Source organism: Pavona decussata, unplaced genomic scaffold (assembly GCF_977016875.1).
Source record: "Pavona decussata unplaced genomic scaffold, jaPavDecu1.1 SCAFFOLD_150, whole genome shotgun sequence".
Lineage (NCBI taxonomy): Eukaryota > Metazoa > Cnidaria > Anthozoa > Scleractinia > Agariciidae > Pavona > Pavona decussata.
Window position 1 is genome coordinate 45,468 of NW_028145562.1, and position 23,480 is coordinate 68,947.

A 23,480-nucleotide genomic window follows, 5' to 3' on the forward strand; every position below is an offset into this window, starting at 1 on the left:
TGATACAGACATATCACAAGGGTCCCTTTCTGTGACCTCAAACAGTGCCGCCTAGCTGTCTACTACAGATATCAACAGATATTTAATCACACATTTTTACTGATTCATACTTTAAACCAAACTTACTCGAACGACATATACTCGAACGTCATATACTTTCAATCAGTTTCAAGCCCTTCACTCACAGTCACGGAAAGCAAAATGAGTTTTAACTTTTTAGCTTTAGAATGAAAACCCGATATAAGATCATTCAATTATAAGTTATTGAACAGAATCTCTTGCTTTTCAGTGTGTCGTTTCTTTATGTTTAAATTCTCAAGATGTTGTAAAAACAAGATGCCTGCTATACTGGCATTACGCGTGATGCTGGGGCTGATTCATTTATTCCAACTGTATGCTTCGCCGATTGATAAATCTATCCTTGCTAATGGAATAGTTTGAGTCACGACGATCGCGTTACGTTGTTTCCCTTGCGTTACGCTACTCAGGGTTTCAAGGGAAATTGCGGGAATTCCATTGCGATAACGTAAGCTTCTCAATGACCTCTTTTCAGTCTCGCGTCGTGGTCTAAGACTGTCAAACAAAGCACGATTCCTTCGCCAGGAATTTACCAATTTCCACCGTTTTAAATGTTGGGTGCTTCTTAGAAGTTATTCTTTCGATTTGCCGCTTCAAAATGGTGAAATTTCCGTTTGAAAACGGCAAACTTGAGTCCAGAACATGTTAACAATATGGGGCCAAATTTAATCTGTTTTTATTAAATAGATCAAATGATGCGTTGACGTCACACATGTAGGGGTGAGTGGGTCCCCTCCCTCGCGATATAAGCGACAAGAATGGATTTTGATTGGCCTACTTCTGTTCAAGACAATCAGAACAATACACCCCGAGTAGGAGAGGGGTGAGTTTAATGAATAAATTAATGTACCGATTTGTAGCTACGAGGAAGAAAAAACAAGATGCCTGCTACACTGGCATTACGCGTGATGCTGGGGCTGATTCATTTATTCCAACTGTATGCTTCGCCGATTGATAAATCTATCCTTGCTAATGGAATAGTTTGAGTCACGACGATCGCGTTACGTTGTTTTCCTTGTGTTACGCGACTCAGACTTTCACCGGAAATTTTTGAAATTCTATTACGGTTACATAAGCTTCTCAATGACCTCTTTTCAGTCTCGCGTCGTGGTCTAAGACTGTCAAACAAAGCACGATTCCTTCGCCAGGAATTTACCAATTTCCACCGTTTTAAATGTCGAATGCTTCTTAGAAGTTATTCTTTCGATCTGCCGCTTCAAAATGGTGAAATTTCCGTTTGAAAACGGCACACTTGAGTCCAGAACATGTTAACAGTATGGCGCCAAATTTAATCTGTTTTTTACGCGGGATGCCCTGAGGGGGCATACCGTGTCTAAAAACGGGACGATTTCTTTTTCTTCGTCGTAGCTTCAAATCGGTACATTAATTTATTCATTAAACTCACCCCTCTCCTACTCGGGGTGTATTGTTCTGATTGTCTTCAACAGAAGCAGGCCAATCAAAATCCATATCTGTCGCGTATATTGCGAGGGAGGGGACCCACTCAACCCTACTCGTGTGACGTCAAAGCATCATTTGATTTATGCATTAATCTTGGATTAAATTGGTTGCGCCATATTGTTAACATGTTGTGGACTCAAGTGTGCCGTTTTCAAACGGAAAATAAACAATTTTGAAATGGTAAATTGAAAGAATAACTTCTAAGAAGCACTCGACCTTTAAAACGGTAGAAATTGGAAAATTCCTTGCGAAGGAATCGTGCTTTGTTTGACAGTTCTAGAACACGATGGGACTTGAGAAGAGGTCATTGATACGCTTACGTTATCGTAATGGAATCTCCGAAATTTCCAGTAGCGTACCACAGGGGGAACAACATAAACGCGATCATCGTGACTCAAACTCAGGTGACTCAGGATAGTTTTATCAATCTGCGAAGCAATCATTTTGAAGCGGTAAATCGAAAGAATAACTTCTGCGAAGCACTCGACATTTAAAACGGTGGAAATTGGATAGTTCCTGGCGAAGGAATCGTGCTTTGTTTGACAGTTTTAGAACCACGATGGGAGACTGACACCTCCTCCCCCAGGAAATAATGGGGTATTTTGCCACACTGTCCATTCCGGTGGTCGAGCATTAGACTTTTACCCAATTACCCCGGGGAATTTGATCATCTCTTTGTTTTTCACCTTACAGAATCTTCCCCCCCTTTAATGACCTATTCATTGGCAAATACAGTAAGTTTCTTATTGAATACGTCTATGTACAACAAAAATGGGACGCTACAGCAGCAGACTGGCCATTTTTGCAATACTACGGTGTGTTGGAATGTTTCGTGAGGTACATTGTTTTGCAAGTCAACAATCTGTCATGTCACTCATCGTCGCTCGCGTGATTATCAACATTTCCATTTTCTAAAAAAAAAAATAAACGAATAAAATATTGCTCGTGTCCTGACTGTATTAAGTTCTCTTCTTCAAACGTCTGATTTAAACATCCTTGACGCTTGAGTAACATTTTCACAACAACTTGGAAGTAGTGGTAGGAAAAATATGCGTGTCATTGCGCATTTTTGACCTTACGATTATTTTTGTGAAAATAGACGCATACGTCAGAGAATAAACATCCTTAGGGGAACAAATTACTTTCATTTTCGATTGTCGCCTGACGTCTCACAAACAGATAACCTTCAGACTAACTAATTCCTTTGTTTTCTGCGGTCATTTATTCCTCAAGAAAGCTACCAACAGTAAGTATATGACGTTCGCCTCTAGTTTCGTTAGCTGTCATTTCATACAATAACAAAATATGAAAATTTCGTCAAACAGACCGGTAGGTGGGGTATCTAAAGAAAACGTCGGCGGGTGAAACAACATAATGCTATTTTTGTGACTCATACTATTGCATGCACACATGGAAAACGCTGATAGGATTTCATGAATTGGGAATGGATGATATTCGTTATTTTTAGCCTAAGCGATGCTTTTTTCTTTCAGCTCAGATTGCTTCACGAGAATTTCCGGTATCTCTGAAATTGCTGTGATCTTACAATTACGATATCATTAGCAACTTTTGAAATTGATTGAAAAAGTCATAATTTTACTCAAGAAACGATCCCTTAACAAGCTTAGTCAATATGAAATGCCATCTAATCTTTGCAAGCTTATGTGCACTCTGGAGGGATGATGTACGGTGTTTGGAGCGAAAAATCAATTATGTTATTGCCATGGTATGAAAACAATCTCGGTGTAAGGTTACGTTATGATGGTGCAAACAATCTGGGTACAATGTTACTTTGTGATGGTGCAATCAATCTGGGTACAAGGTTACGTTGAACTTGCGCAATCTAAGTTGATAAATACGGCGAATAGCAAGTTAAGCGTTAGTTAGATGGTAACAATTGCAGTTAGCGATTGGCGTTGAGTTCGAAACGTGTTCATTAGTCGTATTTAGCGATCCTTTTCGAGGAGGACATCAATTACTGCTTGAGGTAACTGCTTTAACGTAGACTCTGTTTGGTTGATATAGCTTGTAATAGCGGTATTCTGTACGAAATGACAAATAGGCGAAAAGTGTACAGCAGATCTCGGTTTATTCAGACTTAACGTTCACTCGTGTGATTCACGGCAAGGTTGGGGTTTGTAATTTATCTCAACTGACATTAATTGAAAGAGCGTCGATTTTTTTTAGACACTTCTGAGTTAAGACTGCGTTTAAGACTTCACCACTGATTTTTGGCTGACAAAGTTTCAACACCCTTCATCGTTTTGGACCATTTTATTCTCTGCGGTTTAAATTTGCTAGTGAAGCAATTTCCATTATTTAAACTCTTCGTATAATCAATTTGTAACTGGCGTTGGGTTCGAAAAGTATTCAGTAGTCGTATTGAGAAAGAAACTTTTCAAGAAGAACGTTAATTGCTGAAGCTGTTTCGTTGATGTATTAAATAATTACAAGCTTGTGGATAAATACTAGCTTGTAATAAATTAATAACGATGTCTCAGTCTACGAAATCACAAATGTGCGAAAAATCATATTCCTATAGGTTAATTTAGGTTTAACGTTTACGTCTGTGATTCGCAACAACTGAGGTTGTGGTTTGTAATTTATCTTAAAAGGCGACGATTAAGGAAGCTGTTATTCTTATACTTTTGTGTTAAGACTGCATTTGGTAGCATACCAAAGACTCAATTGTTCTTTCGGATGAAAGGAAGCTTCAAAAACGTTTATCATTTTTATTTTCGCGCTATATACGACTTAGACCCTGTTCACCGGAGCATTTGATTATCTCTTTGTTTTTCACCTTACAGCACTTTTCCCTCCTTTAATTGCTTATTCATTGGCAAATACAGTAAGTTCCTTATTAAATACATCTATGTATATACAACAAAAATGGGACGCTACAGCAGCAGAATGGCCATCTTTGCAATACTACGGTGTGTTGGAATGTTTCCTGAGGTATTACAAATATTGCTTTGCAAGTCAACAATCTGTCATGTCACTCATCGTCGTTCGCGTGATTATCAACATTGCCATTTTCTAAAAAAAAAATAAACAAGCTAACGTCATCACTCCCCTGGTCATCATGCAACGCGTTTTTCAAGCTTTAATACGATGGGCCTTGTCAGTTTATCCATAAACGCATCAAATATTGCTCGTGTCCCGACTGTATTAAGTTCTGTTCTTCAAACTTCTGATTTAAACAGCCTTGAGGCTCGAGTAACATTTTCACAACAAGTAGCGGTAGGAATAATGTGCGGGTCATTGCGCATTTTTGACCTCATGATTATTGTTTCGCGCTCGGCTATTTCGCGCGACGTCTCGACTATTCAGAAGGGGACTACTTGTAGTCTATTATTTTTGTGAAAATAGACGCATACGTCAGAGAATAAACATTCTTAGGGGAACAAATTACTTTCATTTTCGATTGTCACCTGACGTCTCACAAACAGATACTTCAGACTAACTAATTCCTTTGTTTTCTGCGGTCATTTGTTCCTCAAGAAAGCTACCAACAGTAAGTATATGACGTTCGCCTCTAGTTGCGTTAGCTGTGATTTCATACAATAACAAAAGATGAAAATTTCGTCAAACAGACCGGTTTATTTGACGAAAACGTCGGTGGGTGAAACAACATAACGCTATCTTTATGACTCAAACTATTGCATGCACACATGGACAACGCCGATAGGATTTAATGAATTTGGATGATATACGTTATCTTTAGCCTGAGTGCCATGCTTTTTTCTTTCAGCTCAGATTGCTTCACGAGAATTTCCGTCCGGTATCTATGAAATTGCTGTGATCTTACAATTACGATATCATTAGCAACTTTTGAAATTGGTTGAAAATTAACCTTTAAAAAGTCATAATTTTACTCAATAAACGATCCCTAGCAAGCTTAGTCAATATGAAATGCGATCTAATCTTTGCAAGCTTATGTGCACTCTGAAGGGATGATGTACGGTGTTTGGAGCGAAAAATCAATTATGTTATTGCCATGCTATGAAAACAAACTCGGTGCAAGGTTACGTTGTAATGGTGCAAACAATCTGGGTACAATGTTACTTTGTGATTGTACATGTGCTATCAATCTGGGTACAAGGTTACGCTGAAATGGTGCAATCAATCTGGGTACAAAGTTACGTTGAAATAATGCAATCTACGTTGATAAATCCGGCGAATAGCAAGTTAAGCGTTTTGTTAGATGGTAACAATTGCAGTTAGCGATTGGCGTTGAGTTCGAAACGTTTTCATTAGTCGTATTTAGAGATCTTTTACAAGGAGGATATCGATATTAATTACTGCTTGAGGTAACTGCTTTTACGCAGACTCTGTTTGGTTGATATAGCGGTATTCTGTACGAAATGATAAATAGGCGAAAAGTGTGCTGCAGATCTCGGTTTATATATTCATAGTTTACGTTCACTCGTGTGTTTCACGGCAAGGTTGTGGTTTGTAATAATCTCAACTGGCATTAATTGAAAAAGCATCAATTTTTTTATTTACTTCTGATTTGATGGTTTGTAATTTATCTTTAAAGGCGACGATTGGAGAAGCTGTCATTCTTATACTTTTGTGTTAAGACTGCATTTGGTAGCATACCAAAGACTCAATTGTTGTTTCGGGTGAAAGGAAGTTCCAACAACGTTCATCATTTTTCTTTTCACGCTGTACGCGATTTGGAACCCTGTTCACAGGCAAGAGAGGATGAGCTACTTCTTCCTGTCTTGTCACAGGCTAATGTAATATATGAAACAAGAACCCGTTTAGTTAAATCTGCTCTATTGCAGCGTCTGTTAACTAATACTCAACCTCTGTATTTGAATTTCATGACTTTACCCTCATGTGCAGCCGCTCTAATTATAACAATGCCCTACACATGGAAATGTGACTGCCTGCGTGATGCAACGTTTTCTATTATGTCGTAACGGGGAACTCATCTACCGTAACATCACTAGAAATCCCTATATGCTTTTTAAGGAAAAACAAGAGAGGCTGATGGGCAAAACTATTACGTCATGTTCTGTATTTTTAATTACATCGCGTGGTACGGAAAGTTACCTCGTGTATTTACGCCTTATGTGAAGTACATGTAATTGAGAAATCTTCGGTAGAGTTTCTTCTCGGCATATCGAACAAAGAATAATAACAGCGAAGTTTTACTCTTTTTTGAAATAATCATTGTCCCATTGATAATAAATACAACTGATACCTCTTTTTTAAACTGACAACCTTCAAGGCTCATGTTTCCTCATTGGAGTCGATTTTTTTGCGCGTACTTGCGTGTTTCCTCTTTACATACTGGCGCCTTTAAACCAAATAAGTTAAAACAGTGTTTGCAGGACGTCAAATCCCTGCAGGAAAAAGAAAGAAAAACGCTCTATAATCTCTCGACCTCACAGGGTGGAGGCCGTTAGGCGATAAATTGGTCCCTCTTATTGATTACTGGCGCCTTTCTCTAGTAATCCCCCTTTGATGAGGCCTGAAATTAAATAACCCCCTCTCCAGAGGCTTAGTAGAGTTTTTAAGTGAAACTGTTAAATAATCTCAATGGCACTGGTAGAAATGTTTTTCGCAATGCTTAAATTGTACGTTTGGACAAGTCGGCGAAGTAGCCGGAGGTCAGGTCTCTGGCGTATCGGTAATTACCTTATCATAAGCAACTTCCAGTATGATGTCACGTAAGATAATGAAAGGTCAGCAAGACAATGGTTGAGGTCACACTGGAGAAAGTTAACCATGGTAAACTCAAGTTTACCATGGTTAACGGCACCGCAAGTGTGACCCCCAATTTTCAGTTTACCATGGTAAACCTAACTCTGGTAAGTTGCCCTGACAACAGCGGCAAGAACAAAGTTGACTTGACCCCAGATAAGAATCTAGTTACCCAAAAAAATAGGTGGGTACATCTCTTGTCTATCTAAACCATGCTTATTTTGTTGACAGTTTGTCATCTTTTTGGACAAACGCAGTAATTACAATACATTTGTGGATTCATATTTTATAAACATGAAATTTATTTTCCCGCTCATTCGCGCGTGTGTTTGAGTTCCTTTCAACGAGCTGGCAAATGAAGTCGAATGTTTCCCCTGTTACCCTGAAATGGTCTTTCCAAAGGGCTCGAAGGAGCCGGTTATTATACATTTCCTCAAACCATCCCTTTTGTCGAGGGTAAACCCAGGCTTGCCTGCGCGCTCTTCTTTGTCTTTGCCGTCGACGGTTAATTAACGAAACCGCTGCACTTTCTTTGGTCCCAAGATCTAAATGGTTGTATGTAAGAAGGAAGTGAATTCTACGTGCTCGTCTAAGCAGCAGAATTAAAAGCAAAATGGGAACAATTGAAAATGCAACTCTCTCTTGTTGATCCATAATTTTATTACGCGCTAAGTCACAGTTCAGTAACTTACCGCCGATATGAACTCACGCGACATGTCAACATTTAGTGTACTCGTCACGTATAAGTTTACTGATCATGCGAAAAAGTGTACATGGAAAGCGTCAAATCTATTTTTTATGACTTTGACAGGTTTACTACGGTAACTAGGTGGTTGCGCAATTTACCTTGGTAAAGCAATTTTTACCATGGTAAAGCCTCTAGTGTGACCTCAGCCAATGACTTGCTCATATACTGTATTTTGTTTTATTTTAGTAATATAATTCTGATTAGTTTTCAGCAGTTATTTTTTCTTTCAATTTTAACAGATTGTCTTTTTTTGGTTTTGTTTTGCAGGTGTAAGTCGTTAAGGTTGAATTTCTTCCTGAGAGTGAAACCAACTGATTGTTAGCAAAGAAGGCCTACAAAACGTAGCACCTACATAGTGGTGGACTGTTTGTTACAAGAGCATCCAGTGGCAGAAAACGTAGCGACCACAAAGCGTAGGAGTCAACTGGTTGTCATAACAGAATCCCCAGCGCAGCAGTCAGCTGATTGTCAAAACAGAAAACCCAACAACCCATCGTAGCAGCCGCTCGGTTGTTACAACACCCATCGTAGCAGCCACTTGGTTGTTACAACAGAACACCCATCGTAGCAACTACTCGGTTGCTACACCCATCGTAGCAGCCACCTGGTTGTTACAACAATAAGTAGCAGCCACTTGGTTGTTACAATTGTTACACATTATACACAATTGTTACACAGAAAATAACAGATATTCAAAGCTATACAAACCTTGCAAACCTTGGAAAACAAAGAGTGTGACATAAAACAGAGAGTGCGATATTGAAACAAAAGAGACAGTGAATTACACAATAAAGGACTGTGAAGAAGAGTGGGACAAAAATAGTAAGAGTATTTAACAATGCTTGACATGAATAAAAAAGTGAAATACGGTACTTGTAGGTCACTATTTGCATTGTTTATTAATAATATTAAAAGGGATACTAAAAGAAGACGACATCATTATCGAGAACCCAGTAGAATCCCATTAAGAGCTCTAAAGAAGGGTTTAAAAAGGAGAAACAGAATATTTCTTAGAAAGTATGTTTTAAAAACTGTCCCAAAATCGTCTTTTCTTTATCAAATTATCAAAGTAGCTTCATTACGAAAAACAGTACTTTGTAACAGCAGGAAAGCTATGGAAAACTGCACAAGCAAATATCTTGCATCGAAAAAAGAAAGGACTTATAAAAATGTTAATCATGAAATGACACATGTCAGTATAAAGGAATCTGGCGATATAGAGACCAATCCTTATCCTCGTGTCATTGCTTTACGTGGACTCTTCGATCCTTGCGTTATTTCAAACAAAGAAGCACATATTATAAATGGGAATATATTCATCAGTAAAGCAACAAATTCCAAGACCTCTTCCATCAGTGAACTGTCACAACAGGGAACAAATGCTAGAAGACATTTCATAAATTATTGCCTTACTCATTCAGGCAAGTTTTCATGTGCAGTAGATTGTTTTCTTGAACTTAGCGTTGCTATTTTTAAAGATTCTCTGAGAGATATCGAACGTAATGAGTTTTTTCAAACTTTATTTGACGCATGTCTACAGTTAGAAAACCATGATGTACAAACAGAAATGGCAGTAGTTCGAGAACCTGTTTGGGTTTACTTAAGACAACATTGCAACTCATTTACCGCAATGTCTGCAGATGCTGTATTTAGTGACATATTTAGGTTGGATACAGTTGGTATGATGACGGAGGAATTAAAATCCCTTTTTCTTATACAACAAAGTAATCAGTCAGTTTGTTCATCGTGTAACAATGCAATTATAAAAAACACAGCTATATTTGTACTTTACATAAATTCTCCGAACTTGCTTCACAATGGCTTAGAGAATTATGTTTCTGAGGCTATATTACCAAATAGCAGTGCACTCTACTGTGATTTGTGTCAAGAGCATTCTGGGGATCTTTCAATGCTACAACATTTTGTTATACTTCCACGATTTTTAACTATGGAACTGTCATCCAATTATATTAATCAAATATTTTTTCCTTTGACTATGGATGTACTTGGTCAAAATTATGTACTTAAAGGCATGGTTCGATGTCTAAGTTCTCATTTTACAGTTGCTATAAAAGATGATGCTCGTTGGATATATGTAGATGATATGTGTGTTTCAGTTAGAATTTACACTTCTTTTCAGCACCTCTTGAGTAGCCATTCTAACGGTTGGTTTTTTGCTATATATGAAAAGTCTTTAATAAGGGATAATAATGGTATACAAAAAAATGCAGTGGCGTGCAAAACTGTGCAGCAAAGTTGTAATAACGTTTTTGTTGGCACTTTACCGAAAGATGTACCTATTATTAAAACTACAAATAATGAAACTATAACGAAGAGTTCTGCCATAGCTCTGTATGCAATTTGTTTTTCTGTTATTAAACCTTGTAGTTATTGGAAGTCTGATACATTAGATGCTCTTGTTGAATATGGAAGTGCTTTCTTTACTGAGACTATTAAAAATCAGACAAGTTCCAGTGAACTACCACAGAATGTTAATATATACGGTGCCAATATTAATGTAAAGGTTGTTACGAGTAATAAAGGAATTCTTGTGTGTAATTCATTTTTTAGTAAATTAGCCCTTGAGAGGTTGATGTTGCAAAATGGAACTAAGAGTTCAGGATTTTTACTTCAGTTTCCCAGCCTATGTTTAAGTTGCGTTTTTCACAAAACCAGCAAAAATGTAACATTTTACTTAATTTCTTTGAATAAAATTCAAGGACTTGGTGTACACAGAATAAGTGATAAAAATTACTTAGTAGAAAGGGTCTGTCAAAGTGTGACAAATACTGCAAAGTCTAATGAAATACAGTATTTCTTTCAGAGTGTATTGTGCACTTGTGAGTTAAATAAAGGTGAAAAACAAAAGATTATGAAATGCCACAAATCTGCTAAGTGCAAAAAAGAAATTGCAATTAAAAGGAGAAAGTCTTATTCTCAATTTGAACCTGCAAGGAAAAAAATCTGCTTAGATAAGCGCCGTGAGTGTTACAATAATGAAAAGCAAAAAGTTCTGATTGCACGCACTGAAAAATATAAATCTATGGATCCCAATGAAAAACAAAATATGCTCACTCACCGTGCAGAGAAATATAAATCTATGGATGCTCATGAGAAAGAACAACTCTTAGCTAAAACAAGAGAAACTTATCACAACATGAAAAGCGAAGAAAAAGAAAAATGGCTTGAAAAGATCAGGAGAGTGGCTAGGAATACAGAGGAAAGAAAAGCTATCTCAGACAATGACTTGGACTTCTGTATTGCATCTTTCCAAAAAGCAGTAAGAGAAGGGCCTTATTACATATGTTCTGTGTGTAATAGAACTCTTTATAGGAAAACAGTAATAGAATTAAAGAAAATTAAATATGTCAAACAGCATCTTTTCACAGGAAAAATGTCTTTTGATAAGAAAGAATATATCTGTAAAACATGTCACTCTAAATTGTTAAAAGAACAAGTTCCCTGTCAAGCTGTTTATAACAAATTAATGGTTGATGAAACCCCCCCAGAACTAGAATGTCTAGAAAAACTTGAGCAGATTCTTATATCTCAACGCATTGTCTTTGAAAAAATAGTAATTATGCCCAAAGGTCAACAAAGGAAAATTAAAGGAGCCATCTGTAATGTGCCTGTAGAATGTGATCATACCTGTAATGTCTTGCCTAGACCTCCTGAAAGCTCAGGAATAATTATGTTAAAACTTAAAAGAAAGCTTGATTTTAGAGGCCATGTTTATTTTCAAGCTGTACGACCTGCAGTTATACTCAATGCGCTAAATTGGCTCAGAATAAACAATCCTTTATATAGTTGTATAACAGTTAATATTGAAAACATTGACATAAATCTGAGAGAAATGCAGTTACAAGCTGATTCAGACAGTGCCGATGGTGAAGAGTCTCCAATTATTCAGGTATCTTGTGAACAGACAGCAACAAATGATCAAAGTGAGGAGGAAAGAAATGATCCTTTGAATGAATTTAGAGCAGCAACTTCTGAAACGTGTTTACAGTCAGTGCTACCAGATTATCCTGTAAATGTGGACAAAAATACCAGATTAAAGTCTCATGGAAATGAAATTTTTAATATTGCACCAGGTGAAAATAAACATCCAGTTTCATTCATGACTGATAAAAATTGTGAAGAATTAGCATTTCCAGTATTATTTCCAAAGGGCAGATTTGGCTATACTGTAGAGAGAGCGGTCAATCTGTCACCTACAAAATACTTCAATGCCCGTCTTTTACATTATAGTGGTAAGTTTGCAATGAATCCTGAATATTTGTTTTTTGCGCAGTTCATCATAGAACAAAAAAAAGTTTCAGATAGTATTGCTATTGCTCTGACAAAAGTTCATGGACAGTCTCTGACTGCATCTCATTTAAGATCTAATGTGCAAAATTTTCAAAATCTTATCTTTCAAGACCAGGCTTACTTGTTTTTAAGGCAAATTCCAGGTACACCACCATACTGGCAAAAATTTATGTTTGAAGTTATAGCGATGGTAAAACAACTTGGAATTCCAAGATGGTTCATGACATTGTCTTGTGCTGACCTTCGATGGCCTGAGTTGTTTCAAATTATTGGGAAAATACAAGGACTTAATTTAACTGATGAAGAAATTGAAGGATTGTCTTACAATGAGAGGTGCTCTATGCTTAATTCTAATCCTGTTGTTGTTGCTAAGCATTTTCAGTATAGAGTAGAGACATTTTTTACTGAAGTGTTATTGAGCAAAGCAAATCCTATTGGTAAAATAGTTTATTATGCTTTACGTATTGAATTTCAAATGAGAGGATCACCTCATTTACATGCACTAATATGGACAAGTGATTGCCCAAAGTTAACAAATGAAACAAAAGAAGATTACATAAAATATATAGACAATCATGTTCAAGCATACTTGCCAGATAAACAAAAAGATTCTCAATTATTTACCTTAGTTCAGACTTATCAGAAGCACAATCACTCAAAGAGTTGTAGAAAATATACTAATGTTCCATGCAGATTTAATTTTGGACAATTTTTCACAAAGAGAACAGTAGTAGCAGAACCACTTTCTGAAAAGGTAGATGAAGAGTTGAAAAGAGACATTTTAACAAGAAGAAATGAAATTCTTTGCTTAGTAAAAGAAGAAATAAATAAAATCTTGAACCCAAATAAACCACAGTATAATCCTAAGACAACGGAAGAAAAACTGTTGAGTTCATTAGGTGTTACAGAAGAACAATATTACTGGGCCTTGTCTATATCTGGTGATTCTGATTTTGATCTGCATCTTAAACGACCGCTTGATAGCTGTTTTATCAATAATTATTTTGTTGCTGGAATAAAAGGTTTTAGGGCTAATGTTGACTTACAACCTGTTTTTAACCATTACAAATGTATAACTTATGTTTGCTCATACTTCACAAAGGATGAAACAGAATGTTCACAGGCTATTGCCAATGCAGCAAAAGAAGCAAAGACTTCAAATTTAGCCATTAAAGACAGTTTGAGAAAAATAGGAGCGGCTTTTCTTTCTACTAGAGAAGTGAGTTCACAAGAATGTGTATATAGATGTATGCCTGAACTTTGGTTGAGAAAAGTTTTCCCTAAAACAGTTTTTGTGAGTACAGATTTACCTGAAAATAGAATTCGAGTTGCAAAGAGCAAAATAGAACTTGATGAGTTACATGAAGATAGTACAGATATTTACAAATCCAATATAATAGAACGCTATAGCATCAGACCTAACAAAAATCCAATTATTGATAACTTATGTCTAGCTGAATTTGCTGCATATTATTACAAAGAATACAAAAATGATTGTGTAACAAGCGATGCACAACCTGAAATTCTTACAGATGATGTTATAGAATCACATGTTCAATTTAATACAAATGCAGATGTCATTAACTATTTACCATCCAAAATAAGATTAATAAACACAAACGAAGTTATGAAATGTAGAAAAACTAAGGCTGTATTACGGTATCATAGACCCAACAAAGTAAAAGAACCCGAAAAGTACTTTCACCACTTACTTATGCTGTACTATCCATGGCGTAATGAAGATAGTCTTATTGGCAATGAACAAACATACGCATCAAGATTTTATGAGCCGAAAGTGCAAGCTATTGTTGAACAAAAAAGAACAATATTTGAACCTGAAGCAGATGCTATAACAGAAGCATTAGAAGCCCTAAGAAATAGTGAAGTTAATAATTTTAGCCATTCCTTTGATTCTTTCAATGATCAAGAAAATGAAGACTTGCAATTAGATATGCAAAGTAATGTTGAAATTGATGACGAATCATTTAATGAACAAATTATTTCACATCTTTCTTCCAATTCTAATAGTGATAAAGTGTCTACAAATGCAACAATTACAAGTTATGTTCAACCAAGGGAAATTTCTGATGATCTATTACGTGAACATATAAGGTCGTTAAACGAGAAACAGCGTATTGCGTATGATAGTGTGCTACGCTGGTGTAGAAACAAAGTTAAAAATCTTCGTTCTTTAAAACCTTACGACATTAACCCAATATATCTTTTTATGACTGGAGGTGTTGGCTCAGGGAAAAGTCATGTAATAAATACAATATATCAGACAGCAATTAAAACATTTAGACAGACAACAAGCAATCCTGATCTGCCAACAGTACTGTTAATGGCACCCACTGGTGTTTCTGCAATACACATAGGCGGAACAACTATACATTCAGCGTTGGCTATCCCTAAAGAAACCGGTGACAATCTTCCAGCAATGTCTGACCAAAAGAAAACACAAATGAGACTTACACTGTCCGAATTAAAGCTTATTATAATAGATGAAATTTCTATGGTTTCTAACATTACTCTTCTTCATATACATCAAAGGCTAAAGGACATTTTTGGATCATCCAGCTCTAAACTATTTGCCGGTATAAGTATTATAGCTGTAGGAGATTTGTATCAACTACCACCTATACGGAGGAAACCTATTTTTGAAAAATTCAACAATGAGTGTTTCAATTTATGTCATCCATGGCATGTCTTCACGATGATAGAATTGACTGACATTATGAGGCAGAAAAATGATCGGCAGTTCGCCGAAATTTTAAACAGATTTAGAACAGCTTCACAAACTGAAGAGGATCTTAATTGTATTAATTCTCGAGTATTAGTCCCATCAACAAACAATTACCCCTTGAATGCACTTCACATCTGGGCAGAAAATGATCCTGTTAATGAACATAACAACAAACAACTTTTACAATTATCTACACCTTTGTTTGTACTTAGAGCAACAGACCAGTATCCATCAAATGTTACAAAACAAGATATTGACAAAGTATTATCAAGAGGGAGATCTGAAACAGGAGGGCTTGAATTTGAAGTGAAGATTAAAGAAGGTGCTAGAGTAATGCTTACTACAAATATTAATATTGCAGATAGACTTATAAATGGACAAATGGGAACTGTTGTTAAGATTGATGTCAATAAAAAAACACAAAAGCCAACTGTGGTTTATATAAAATTTGATGATAATGAAGCAGGAAGAACTTTAATACAAAACAGTAGTAGTATATTTGCTAGAGAAAATGCTGTTGTTCCTATTGAACAAGTATTATCAAAAATAAAAGTTCGACCAGGTAAACCATCGTCTCCAGAAGTACAGAGAATTCAATTTCCTATAAGTCTAGCTTGGGCATGTACAATTCATAAAGTCCAGGGTTTAACACTGCGAAATGTTGTTATAAGTTTCCATTTGAACAAACAAAGATCTTTAAACTATGGACAAGTATATGTTGCGTTAAGCAGGTCAACTTCACTTCAAGGACTTCATATTTTAGGAGAAATCAATACTAAACACATAAAAGCAGATCCTAGAGTACATAATGAATATGATAGATTAAGAAGTTTCAAGTTAGTAGATTTAAAAGACATTACACATTCAAATAAACGAAAGATAGAAGATAACAATTTAGTTGTAACATTATGCCTTTTAAATATACGCTCTCTAAGAAAACATAGTTCTGATGTTAAATGTGATGTAAATCTTTTGAAAAATGATCTTATAGCATTTACTGAGACTCAACTTTTACCTAATGATAACGATTCAGATATTATAGATAATTTATCTCCTTTTTCCTTATATAGGTATGATCATAATTCAGATAAATACTCAAGTTTAGCCATATGCATCAAAAAAAAATTTCATGTTACAAATCAAGAATACTACCCAACTTTAAATGCTGTTAGGTTTATGTTCACATTTAACAACCATAGATCACACGTAAATATTTCTCTCCTTTTAATTTATCGTAAAAATAACTCAAACATACTTGACCTTATTAATGGTATTGACTATTTAGTTAGAAGCAATCCTATCGATATAATCTTAGGAGATTTCAATATTAACTATTTTAGCAGCAACGACATGGAAGTACTCTCATCATTAATGCAGTCTTTGGATTATTTACAAATTGTAGCGATGCCTACATTTATTTCAGGTAGTTTACTAGACCATGTTTACATCAGACAAGCAAATAAACTTGATATCGATAGTTCAGTAATCAATGTGTACTACTCTGATCATGATGCAATAAAAATCACAATACGAATTTAAACTTCGCATTTACCGTTTCGTATTTGATAAATAATAGACTTCGTATCTCCAATACAGAAAATAATTGGTTAAATCAAAAAAGAATGTTGAAAACTTTGATATAATTTGATCTGATGAGACACAGAAAGGAGCCCGTCCATCCTTCCTAGCCGAGTGCCGATGTATTGTCATCAATGCATTCATGGATTCTGTTATCAAGTAAGTAGGATACAAAAAGGCTTTTTACTTTTTCTATATCAACGTTCGACTCCTTACTGTGATGTTTTGTTGAGCTCTAGAAGTTGATTGATTTGATTAATGCGTCGATGGATTGTATTATCAATTATGCAGAATACAAGTAGATTTTCTAATAAATTAATTTGTAAATGAACGAAATAGATCCGCTTTATGATTCCAGCCATTATTCTTTTCAGTCACTAGCGCAAGATATAATGAGTAGATGCTCAAGTATAAACTTCCTGAATAAATGTAATATAAAGATCCGGTACTTAGACGACGAACATAACTCATGGATCAATCTACCCAACAACAACAAACGAGGCTTCAGGAATTTTGGAAGACCACAAGAACTGCTTCAGAAAGGGAATTTTTAAACAATTAAATTGAGGACAATTCAAGCTAGCCCTTCCCGAGGGGGTGCTTCAAGTACCAATGTTCGGTTTGGCGCAAGAACTCCTTCGCGCTGTCGCCTATTGAAAAAGGCACAGGCGACAGTTTCAAGTTTGGAAACAATTCTGCAAACCTGAAGTATCTCAGTGAAGCATAGTGTCCAGTGACAGACAATGGAATGAAATACATTGGGAAGCACTGTGTTAAGTTAAACTACTTGAATATCAAAGGCTACAAAGCTGTACGAGATGTCGGCATAACTCACATCGTTCAAAACTGCTTCAAACTGATATTTCTTGATATGGGGAAGTGTAACATCATGGATTATGATATTGATGGTATGCATATTATCAGCATTCATTGGCCTCCGTTGAAGAAACTCATTATACGAAGATGTGAACATATGACAGCTACAGGAATCAAGACTATTGCTGCACAATGCTGTAGTTCCCGGTAGTACTTACAAGTGCAAGAAATCTTAGAAAACTATAGATGAAGAAAAAATATTACTGTATTCAAAAGTATGTGTACATGGATAAAGCATTTGTTCAGTCTGTTTTTTTTTTTTTTTTGCTTTGTTTGTAGAGTAACTTGCAGCTCCAATACAGTGAGTTGTGCTATCTTCTTGATAACTACGGCGTGAAGAGGAAATTAAACTATGTAGTACATCGTCACGTACCTGGAACTGACAAGGAGCAAGCGACCATATCGTTTTAATGTTTTAGATTCAAATGTACTGTTTACAGAAAGAAAATTAACCTTTTGAAGGGGTAAATCGAAAGGATAAGTTCCAAGAACTACTCGACAGTTTAAATGATAGAAAATGGACAGCTCGCGGTATTGACTGCGGACCAGATTGTGCTTCGCAGTGCGAAGAGCCAGGAAACCTGCGCTGCAGACTTCGTCGAACTGATGCCTAGACTTTATTGGAAATCCACTCCATAAAAAAATTCAAGTCTGATTGTCAATTTCTACTTAAAGTTTACGTGTTCATTAAGTAAAGCTTTTTGTCTTCAACAATAATATTAACTTCTGTCTTCTGAGTCAGATAGTGTAATCTGCCCCGGGTCATGACGTTTTCCGAAAGCAATTACCGTTATGATCTCAGGATAGCTGTGAAGCGTACAATGGAAATAAATCAGGAATAGCATCACGCGTAAATGCCAGTATAGGCATCTTGTTATAAATAGATCAAATGATGCGTTGACGTCACACAGGTAGGGGTGAGTGGGTCCCCTCCCTCGCGATGTAAGCGACAAGAATGGATTTTGATTGGGCTGCTTCTGTTGAAGACAATCAGAACAATACACCCCGAGTAGGAGAGGGGTGAGTTTAATGAATAAATTAATGTACCGATTTGTAGCTACGAGGAAGAAAAAAAAAAGAAATCGACCCGTTATGCCCCCTCAGGGCATCCCGCGTAAAAAAAGAAATCGACCCGTTTTTAGACACGGTATGCCCCCTCAGGGCATCCCGCGTAATAAAACCAGATGTTGCTTTCTTTAATCCGTAGCACTTTTAATTAAATGTCAGGGGTCAAACTATTTCGCTAGGATCTGACTAGATATTCTCGCAAGTTTTGTCTGAAACTGTTGCAAAGTTAACCCCATTTTTGTACCCGTTATTCCGTGGGTCCCTTTAATCATTGTCACACCGTGGATTCTGACATAAAATGCGCATCGTGTTTGGGATTACAAAAGAAAACTTGGGCAGACATTCTTTAGATATTTTGTTCATGGCATATGATCTATGAGAATGCAAGCTGCCGAGAAACCTAACCGGAATAATCAGTAATTAAGTGTCGTGGGAACTCTCGGCAAACTGACAAACAGCTCCCAAAAATAGACTCCCAGTATTTGGAGGTAAGAAACAACTGAGTTTTCCCTCGATTCAAAGAAATCGGCTAACTTACGAGGTGAACGCAAGCTCAAGTACAAACGTCAGTGCTGGTGTCAATTGTTTAGAACGACGGTAAGCTGAGAATCAGCGGAAACAGAATCAAGGGAATTAACCCTTTGGTAGTACTTTCGCATGTAAAACTGAAACTGGATTTTACTTATTGAACTTAAATGTAAAGGGATTAAGTCAAACTATTTCGCTAGGATAACCAGATCGATTTTGACAAGTTTTGTCTGGAGCTCAGTGTTTCGAAATCAGCACCATTCTAAGCAGATAATGAGTTATGACTAACTGAACTGAGTTGATCAACCAGTAAAATGATGGAACTATATTATGCCGATAGGAAACTCAACTTGAAGAACTGACGGGAGTCAAATTCCCATTCAGTCATTCTCCATTTCGTATTTTGCGTAGATTTTAAGTCGAAGCTCGATCACACGACGACAGATATTACAGTCGTAATTCAATGAGAGCAATTAGTAGTGCTGGCCTGGATAGGAATTTAAATAAAGAAAACATAAATTTCAATGTCATTACTGACAGAGAGTTCAAGCCGGCAAATGACGCTCTCAATGCTCACCTGGTCGAGTTCCATCAGACTGTTTTATTCACCAGGTCCGTAAACTAGTCCTCAGTCCTCCCTGACTCACGACACCTTTTGATGAATTCTCGAGAACGGAGTCCCAGGCAAGTAGAAGAAAAAGCGCCCTCCGGGGGGTACTCCCCTATATGGGCTATACGGGGACGTGCCGCTGGATAGGGTATGGTTTTTGAATACAATAAAATCTGCAATTCCACAGCGACAAGCCAATGAGTGGTGCCGGATCACTTGTAGACCTGGATCAGCAAATTATCTCAAATACAAAATATTAACGGCAGACTGATCCCAACGGCGGAGGTGACGAGCTTGAGAGAACAAACAACAAAAGCTAGAATAACTGAAATATATTTGTTTTTTAAAAAAACAAATTTTTTTGCCCGATATTTCGGTTTGCAATACAAACCTTCCTCGGGGGCTGAACGAAAAAGAAAAGTGAGAAACATAAAAGGATCGTTACAAAGAAGATTTAAAATATAAAATGCGTGACAATGATTGGTTGTTTAGGACTAAGTTACAAGTGTGAGACATGTCATTGGCGTGTTTCGTCACGTCTATTTATACCAAGAGGGTGCAATGTTTTAGCTTTGTTGATTAAATGAGCTTCACGAGCCTTTCTAACTGAGTCACGTTTGCTGCGTATAAGTTCAAGCGGGATTAGTTGGACGTCGTTGATTGAGTGGCCAGGTTGGTTGAAATGTAGCGAGACAGGAGTAGGGTTGAGTAGTTGATGGTGATTCAGGAAAGATCTGCGATGTTCATTAAGTTTGCGCTTTGTCTCCCCAATGTATTGGGAGTGGCACTTCTTACATTGAATTAAATAGATTAGGTTTTTGGAATTGCAAGATATGTAGTCAGTTATTTTGCGTGATTCGTTAGTGTTGAAAAAAGTGTAGTTTGTTTGACCTTCTTGGAGAAATGAGCAAGCAAGGCATCGTGGGTGGTTGCATTTATGAATTCCAGCGGGTTGTTGATTGGAGGGCTTGATTTGAGTGGACCAGGAGATCACGTAGACTTGCGTTACGTTTGTAGGCGATAACTGGTGGATGAGGGAAAACTTGTTTGCAGTTGGCGGAGGACTGGAGGATGTTGATATGTTTTTTCACAATAGATGAAATTTTGGGAAGAGCAGGATTGAAGGATATGACGAAGGGTGTTCTGTCTGTTTTTGTGGCTTTCTGTTCTTGTGGCTGTAGTGTTGCGTGACGTGGGATGGCTCGTGCGCGACTTGCATCTTTTTGTAGGGAATAGCGGCTATAACCACGTTGGACCAGGTGCTTGATGAGTTCTTCGCTTCGTTTATCAAAGAAAGCGTCAGTAGAGCATATGCGACGGATTCGCAGGAAAAGGCTGAATGGAATAGTTTGTTTAGTGTGGTTCGGGTGGCATGAAGTTTTGAGGAGGTATTTTTGTGTGGAGATCTGTTTGGATGTTGTTGTTGCTGAGGTGGACTTGGACATCTAGGAAAGGGAGTGTCTGATGAGAGGAATTTGAGTATTCATGGGTAAATTTGATACTCGCGTGAATAGAGTTTAAGTATCTGATGAAATCTTTAAGGTGTTCCTCTCCTTCTGTCCATATCATAAAGACATCATCGATGAACCTCCACCAAACGAACGGCTTGAGCGGAGCGTTTTCAATGGCGTGTTGTTCAAATTTACCCATGAATAGATTAGCGTATGAAGGTGCCATGCGGGCTCCCACAGCTGTCCCGTGTACTTGTAAATAGTGTTCGTTGTTAAAGGAAAAATTGTTCATTGTAAGAATCATTCTTATGGGATCACATATACTTTCAGCAGGAAGGGATTTGTTTTGACGAGTGTTTAGAAAATGGCGGCAGGCTTCGATGCCTTCGTTATGAGGAATGTTAGTATACAACGAGAAAACATCCAGGGTGACAAGGAGGGCGTTTTCCGGTAGAGGTCCCAGTTTCTCGAGTTGAAGAAGAAAGTGTGTAGTATCTTTTATGAATGAAGGAAGATTCTGAACAAGGGGCTTGAGGTGGTAATCGACGAACTCGGAAATGCGTTCAGTAGGGTGGCCATTGCTGGATATGATGGGTCGGCCAGGGTTGCCTTGTTTGTGGATTTTAGGAAGAATGTAGAAACGACCAGTCTTGGGATCAGAGTTGGATGAGAGGTATTTAAATGTGTCATAGTCAATGAGATCATTTTTGTGTAAACGGGTAGTGTATTCTTTGACGCGTTCGTGTATTTTGCTTGTAAGGTCTGAAGATTGTTTTTGATAATATTTAGTGTCATTGAGCTGTCTGCGGCATTCATCAACATACCAGGAGTAGTCCATTATAACAGTTCCAGAGCCCTTATCAGCTGGTTTGATGACTATATCTGAACGTTTCCTGAGTTTTGTGAGAGCTTTGTGTTCTTCCATAGAGAGATTATTGTGGATAGTGGCTGGTTTTGAGGTCATGATCTCATTTTCGACTGCATTGATAAAAGTGTCAAGGGCTATGTCTCTTCCATTAGAAGGAGTCCATGATTCCTTGCATCTGAAGCGCTTGACTTCATGATCAGATGAAAGATTTGGATCAGTTAGGTGTTGTTGTTGTTGTTGTTGTTGTTGTTGAAAGAATTCTTTTAGTCGTAAACGTCTTGCAAAATCGTTGATATCTGTTTGTATTTCTGACCAGTTGACACTTTTGGGGGTGGGGACGAAGGTCAGTCCTCGTGATAATAGTTTGGTCTCAGAGTTTGAAAGTCGTACAGTAGAAAGGTTGATCACTGTTTCCTTGTCTTGTAGTGGTTGTGATATGTTATTGTTTTGGGAGCGGGTTCTGCGATTTTTTTGTGTTGGTTGACGTTTATAGGTGTTCTAGGAGTGGAGTTGGCTGTATTTCTGTTGGGAGGATCGGGAGGAGCAGTGATGACATTGCGTACAGGGTTGGTATTTTCAGCATCAGTTTGTTCCGCATTATTCATCGATGTTGGGTTATTTTCTGCAGGTTGATTAGATGCATCGTTCTTAATGTCAGTTGGAGGCATACGTTTTAATTTCTTAATGCGGAGTGAATTTAGATTGTTGCTGAGGTTGAATGCCATATTTTCAATGAGAGTAGTTAAGATGGTGTACGTTGAATGATTATTAACGGAGGTTCGCAGGTCTTCCAGCTGATTGCTTAAAAGCGTTGTTAACAGTTTAATGTGATTGTGGGTTTCTTCCAACAGGAGCTGGAGTTGTTTTCTGGCGAGGTTGTTGAGGTTTTCATTCCATTTTCTCCAGAAGAGGGGGTTGTCTGAGTGGATGGCTGGGGTGCATTTAGGAAGTAACCCTTTCGGAATCAAATCCTTCGTTGCGTAGATTGTGAAGTTAGTGTGGTGACTTTCATAACGCACAAGTTTCAGTTTGGTTCGTTTGGCTTTATTAAAGAACTCTTTGGTAGAAGGAGGAAGGTCAGAGATACGTTGGGGCCCAGGATTAGATTCGACGTCCATGCAGAGCAGGAGATGTGAGGTATTTGGAGAGTAGAGGCATTCGGTTGCTTCTGGCGTGACATTTATGTTGGTGTGAGAAGTCTTGGAGGGTCTGTAACTGTAGACGGATAAATGAGCTAAGGTTTCATTTGAGTCATAAGCAGTAATTGTAGACGCGAGGAAAGTTAAACAGGATGAACATACAAAGAGTACACATAGGAAACGAAAAATGTTGTATTGATGAGGTTTACTTTTTCTATAAGAGATGGCCGTTGATTTTCGTCTTGGGTTGTTGTGACGTCTGGAAGAGATGAAAGAACCAACGCGTAGTCTCCACAGAAAAAGGTC

At 37.4% G+C, this 23,480-nt stretch overlaps 3 protein-coding genes across 3 annotated transcripts; 2 read left to right on the forward strand and 1 right to left on the reverse strand.

Moving 5' to 3' along the window:
- Positions 1-2,791: 2,791 nt before the first annotated feature.
- Positions 2,792-12,536, forward strand: LOC146466195 (uncharacterized; the record flags this gene model as incomplete). Its single annotated transcript, XM_085127639.1, has 2 exons — positions 2,792-5,053; positions 8,270-12,536. A coding segment is annotated over exon 2 (3,696 nt), but the record flags the coding sequence as incomplete, so codon positions are not given.
- A 24-nt stretch (positions 12,537-12,560) lies between these two features.
- Positions 12,561-16,595, forward strand: LOC146466196 (uncharacterized). Its single transcript, XM_085127640.1, has one exon. The coding sequence runs from the start codon at positions 12,654-12,656 to the stop codon at positions 16,593-16,595; it is 3,942 nt and encodes a 1,313-aa protein (XP_084983766.1). The 5' UTR covers positions 12,561-12,653.
- A 1,087-nt stretch (positions 16,596-17,682) lies between these two features.
- LOC146466197 (uncharacterized) lies at positions 17,683-22,131 on the reverse strand. Its single transcript, XM_085127641.1, has 2 exons — positions 21,363-22,131; positions 17,683-17,690 (listed from the first exon to the last, which is right to left on the reverse strand). Exons 1-2 carry the CDS (start codon positions 22,129-22,131, stop codon positions 17,683-17,685), a joined length of 777 nt encoding a protein of 258 aa, XP_084983767.1.
- Positions 22,132-23,480: the final 1,349 nt, after the last annotated feature.

Bases quoted from the DNA above. Each gene is read 5' to 3' on its own strand.
- LOC146466196 (XM_085127640.1), top strand. From the start codon at position 12,654: ATGCTTAATTCTAATCCTGTTGTTGTTGCTAAGCATTTTCAGTATAGA.
- LOC146466197 (XM_085127641.1), bottom strand. From the start codon at position 22,131: ATGACCTCAAAACCAGCCACTATCCACAATAATCTCTCTATGGAAGAA.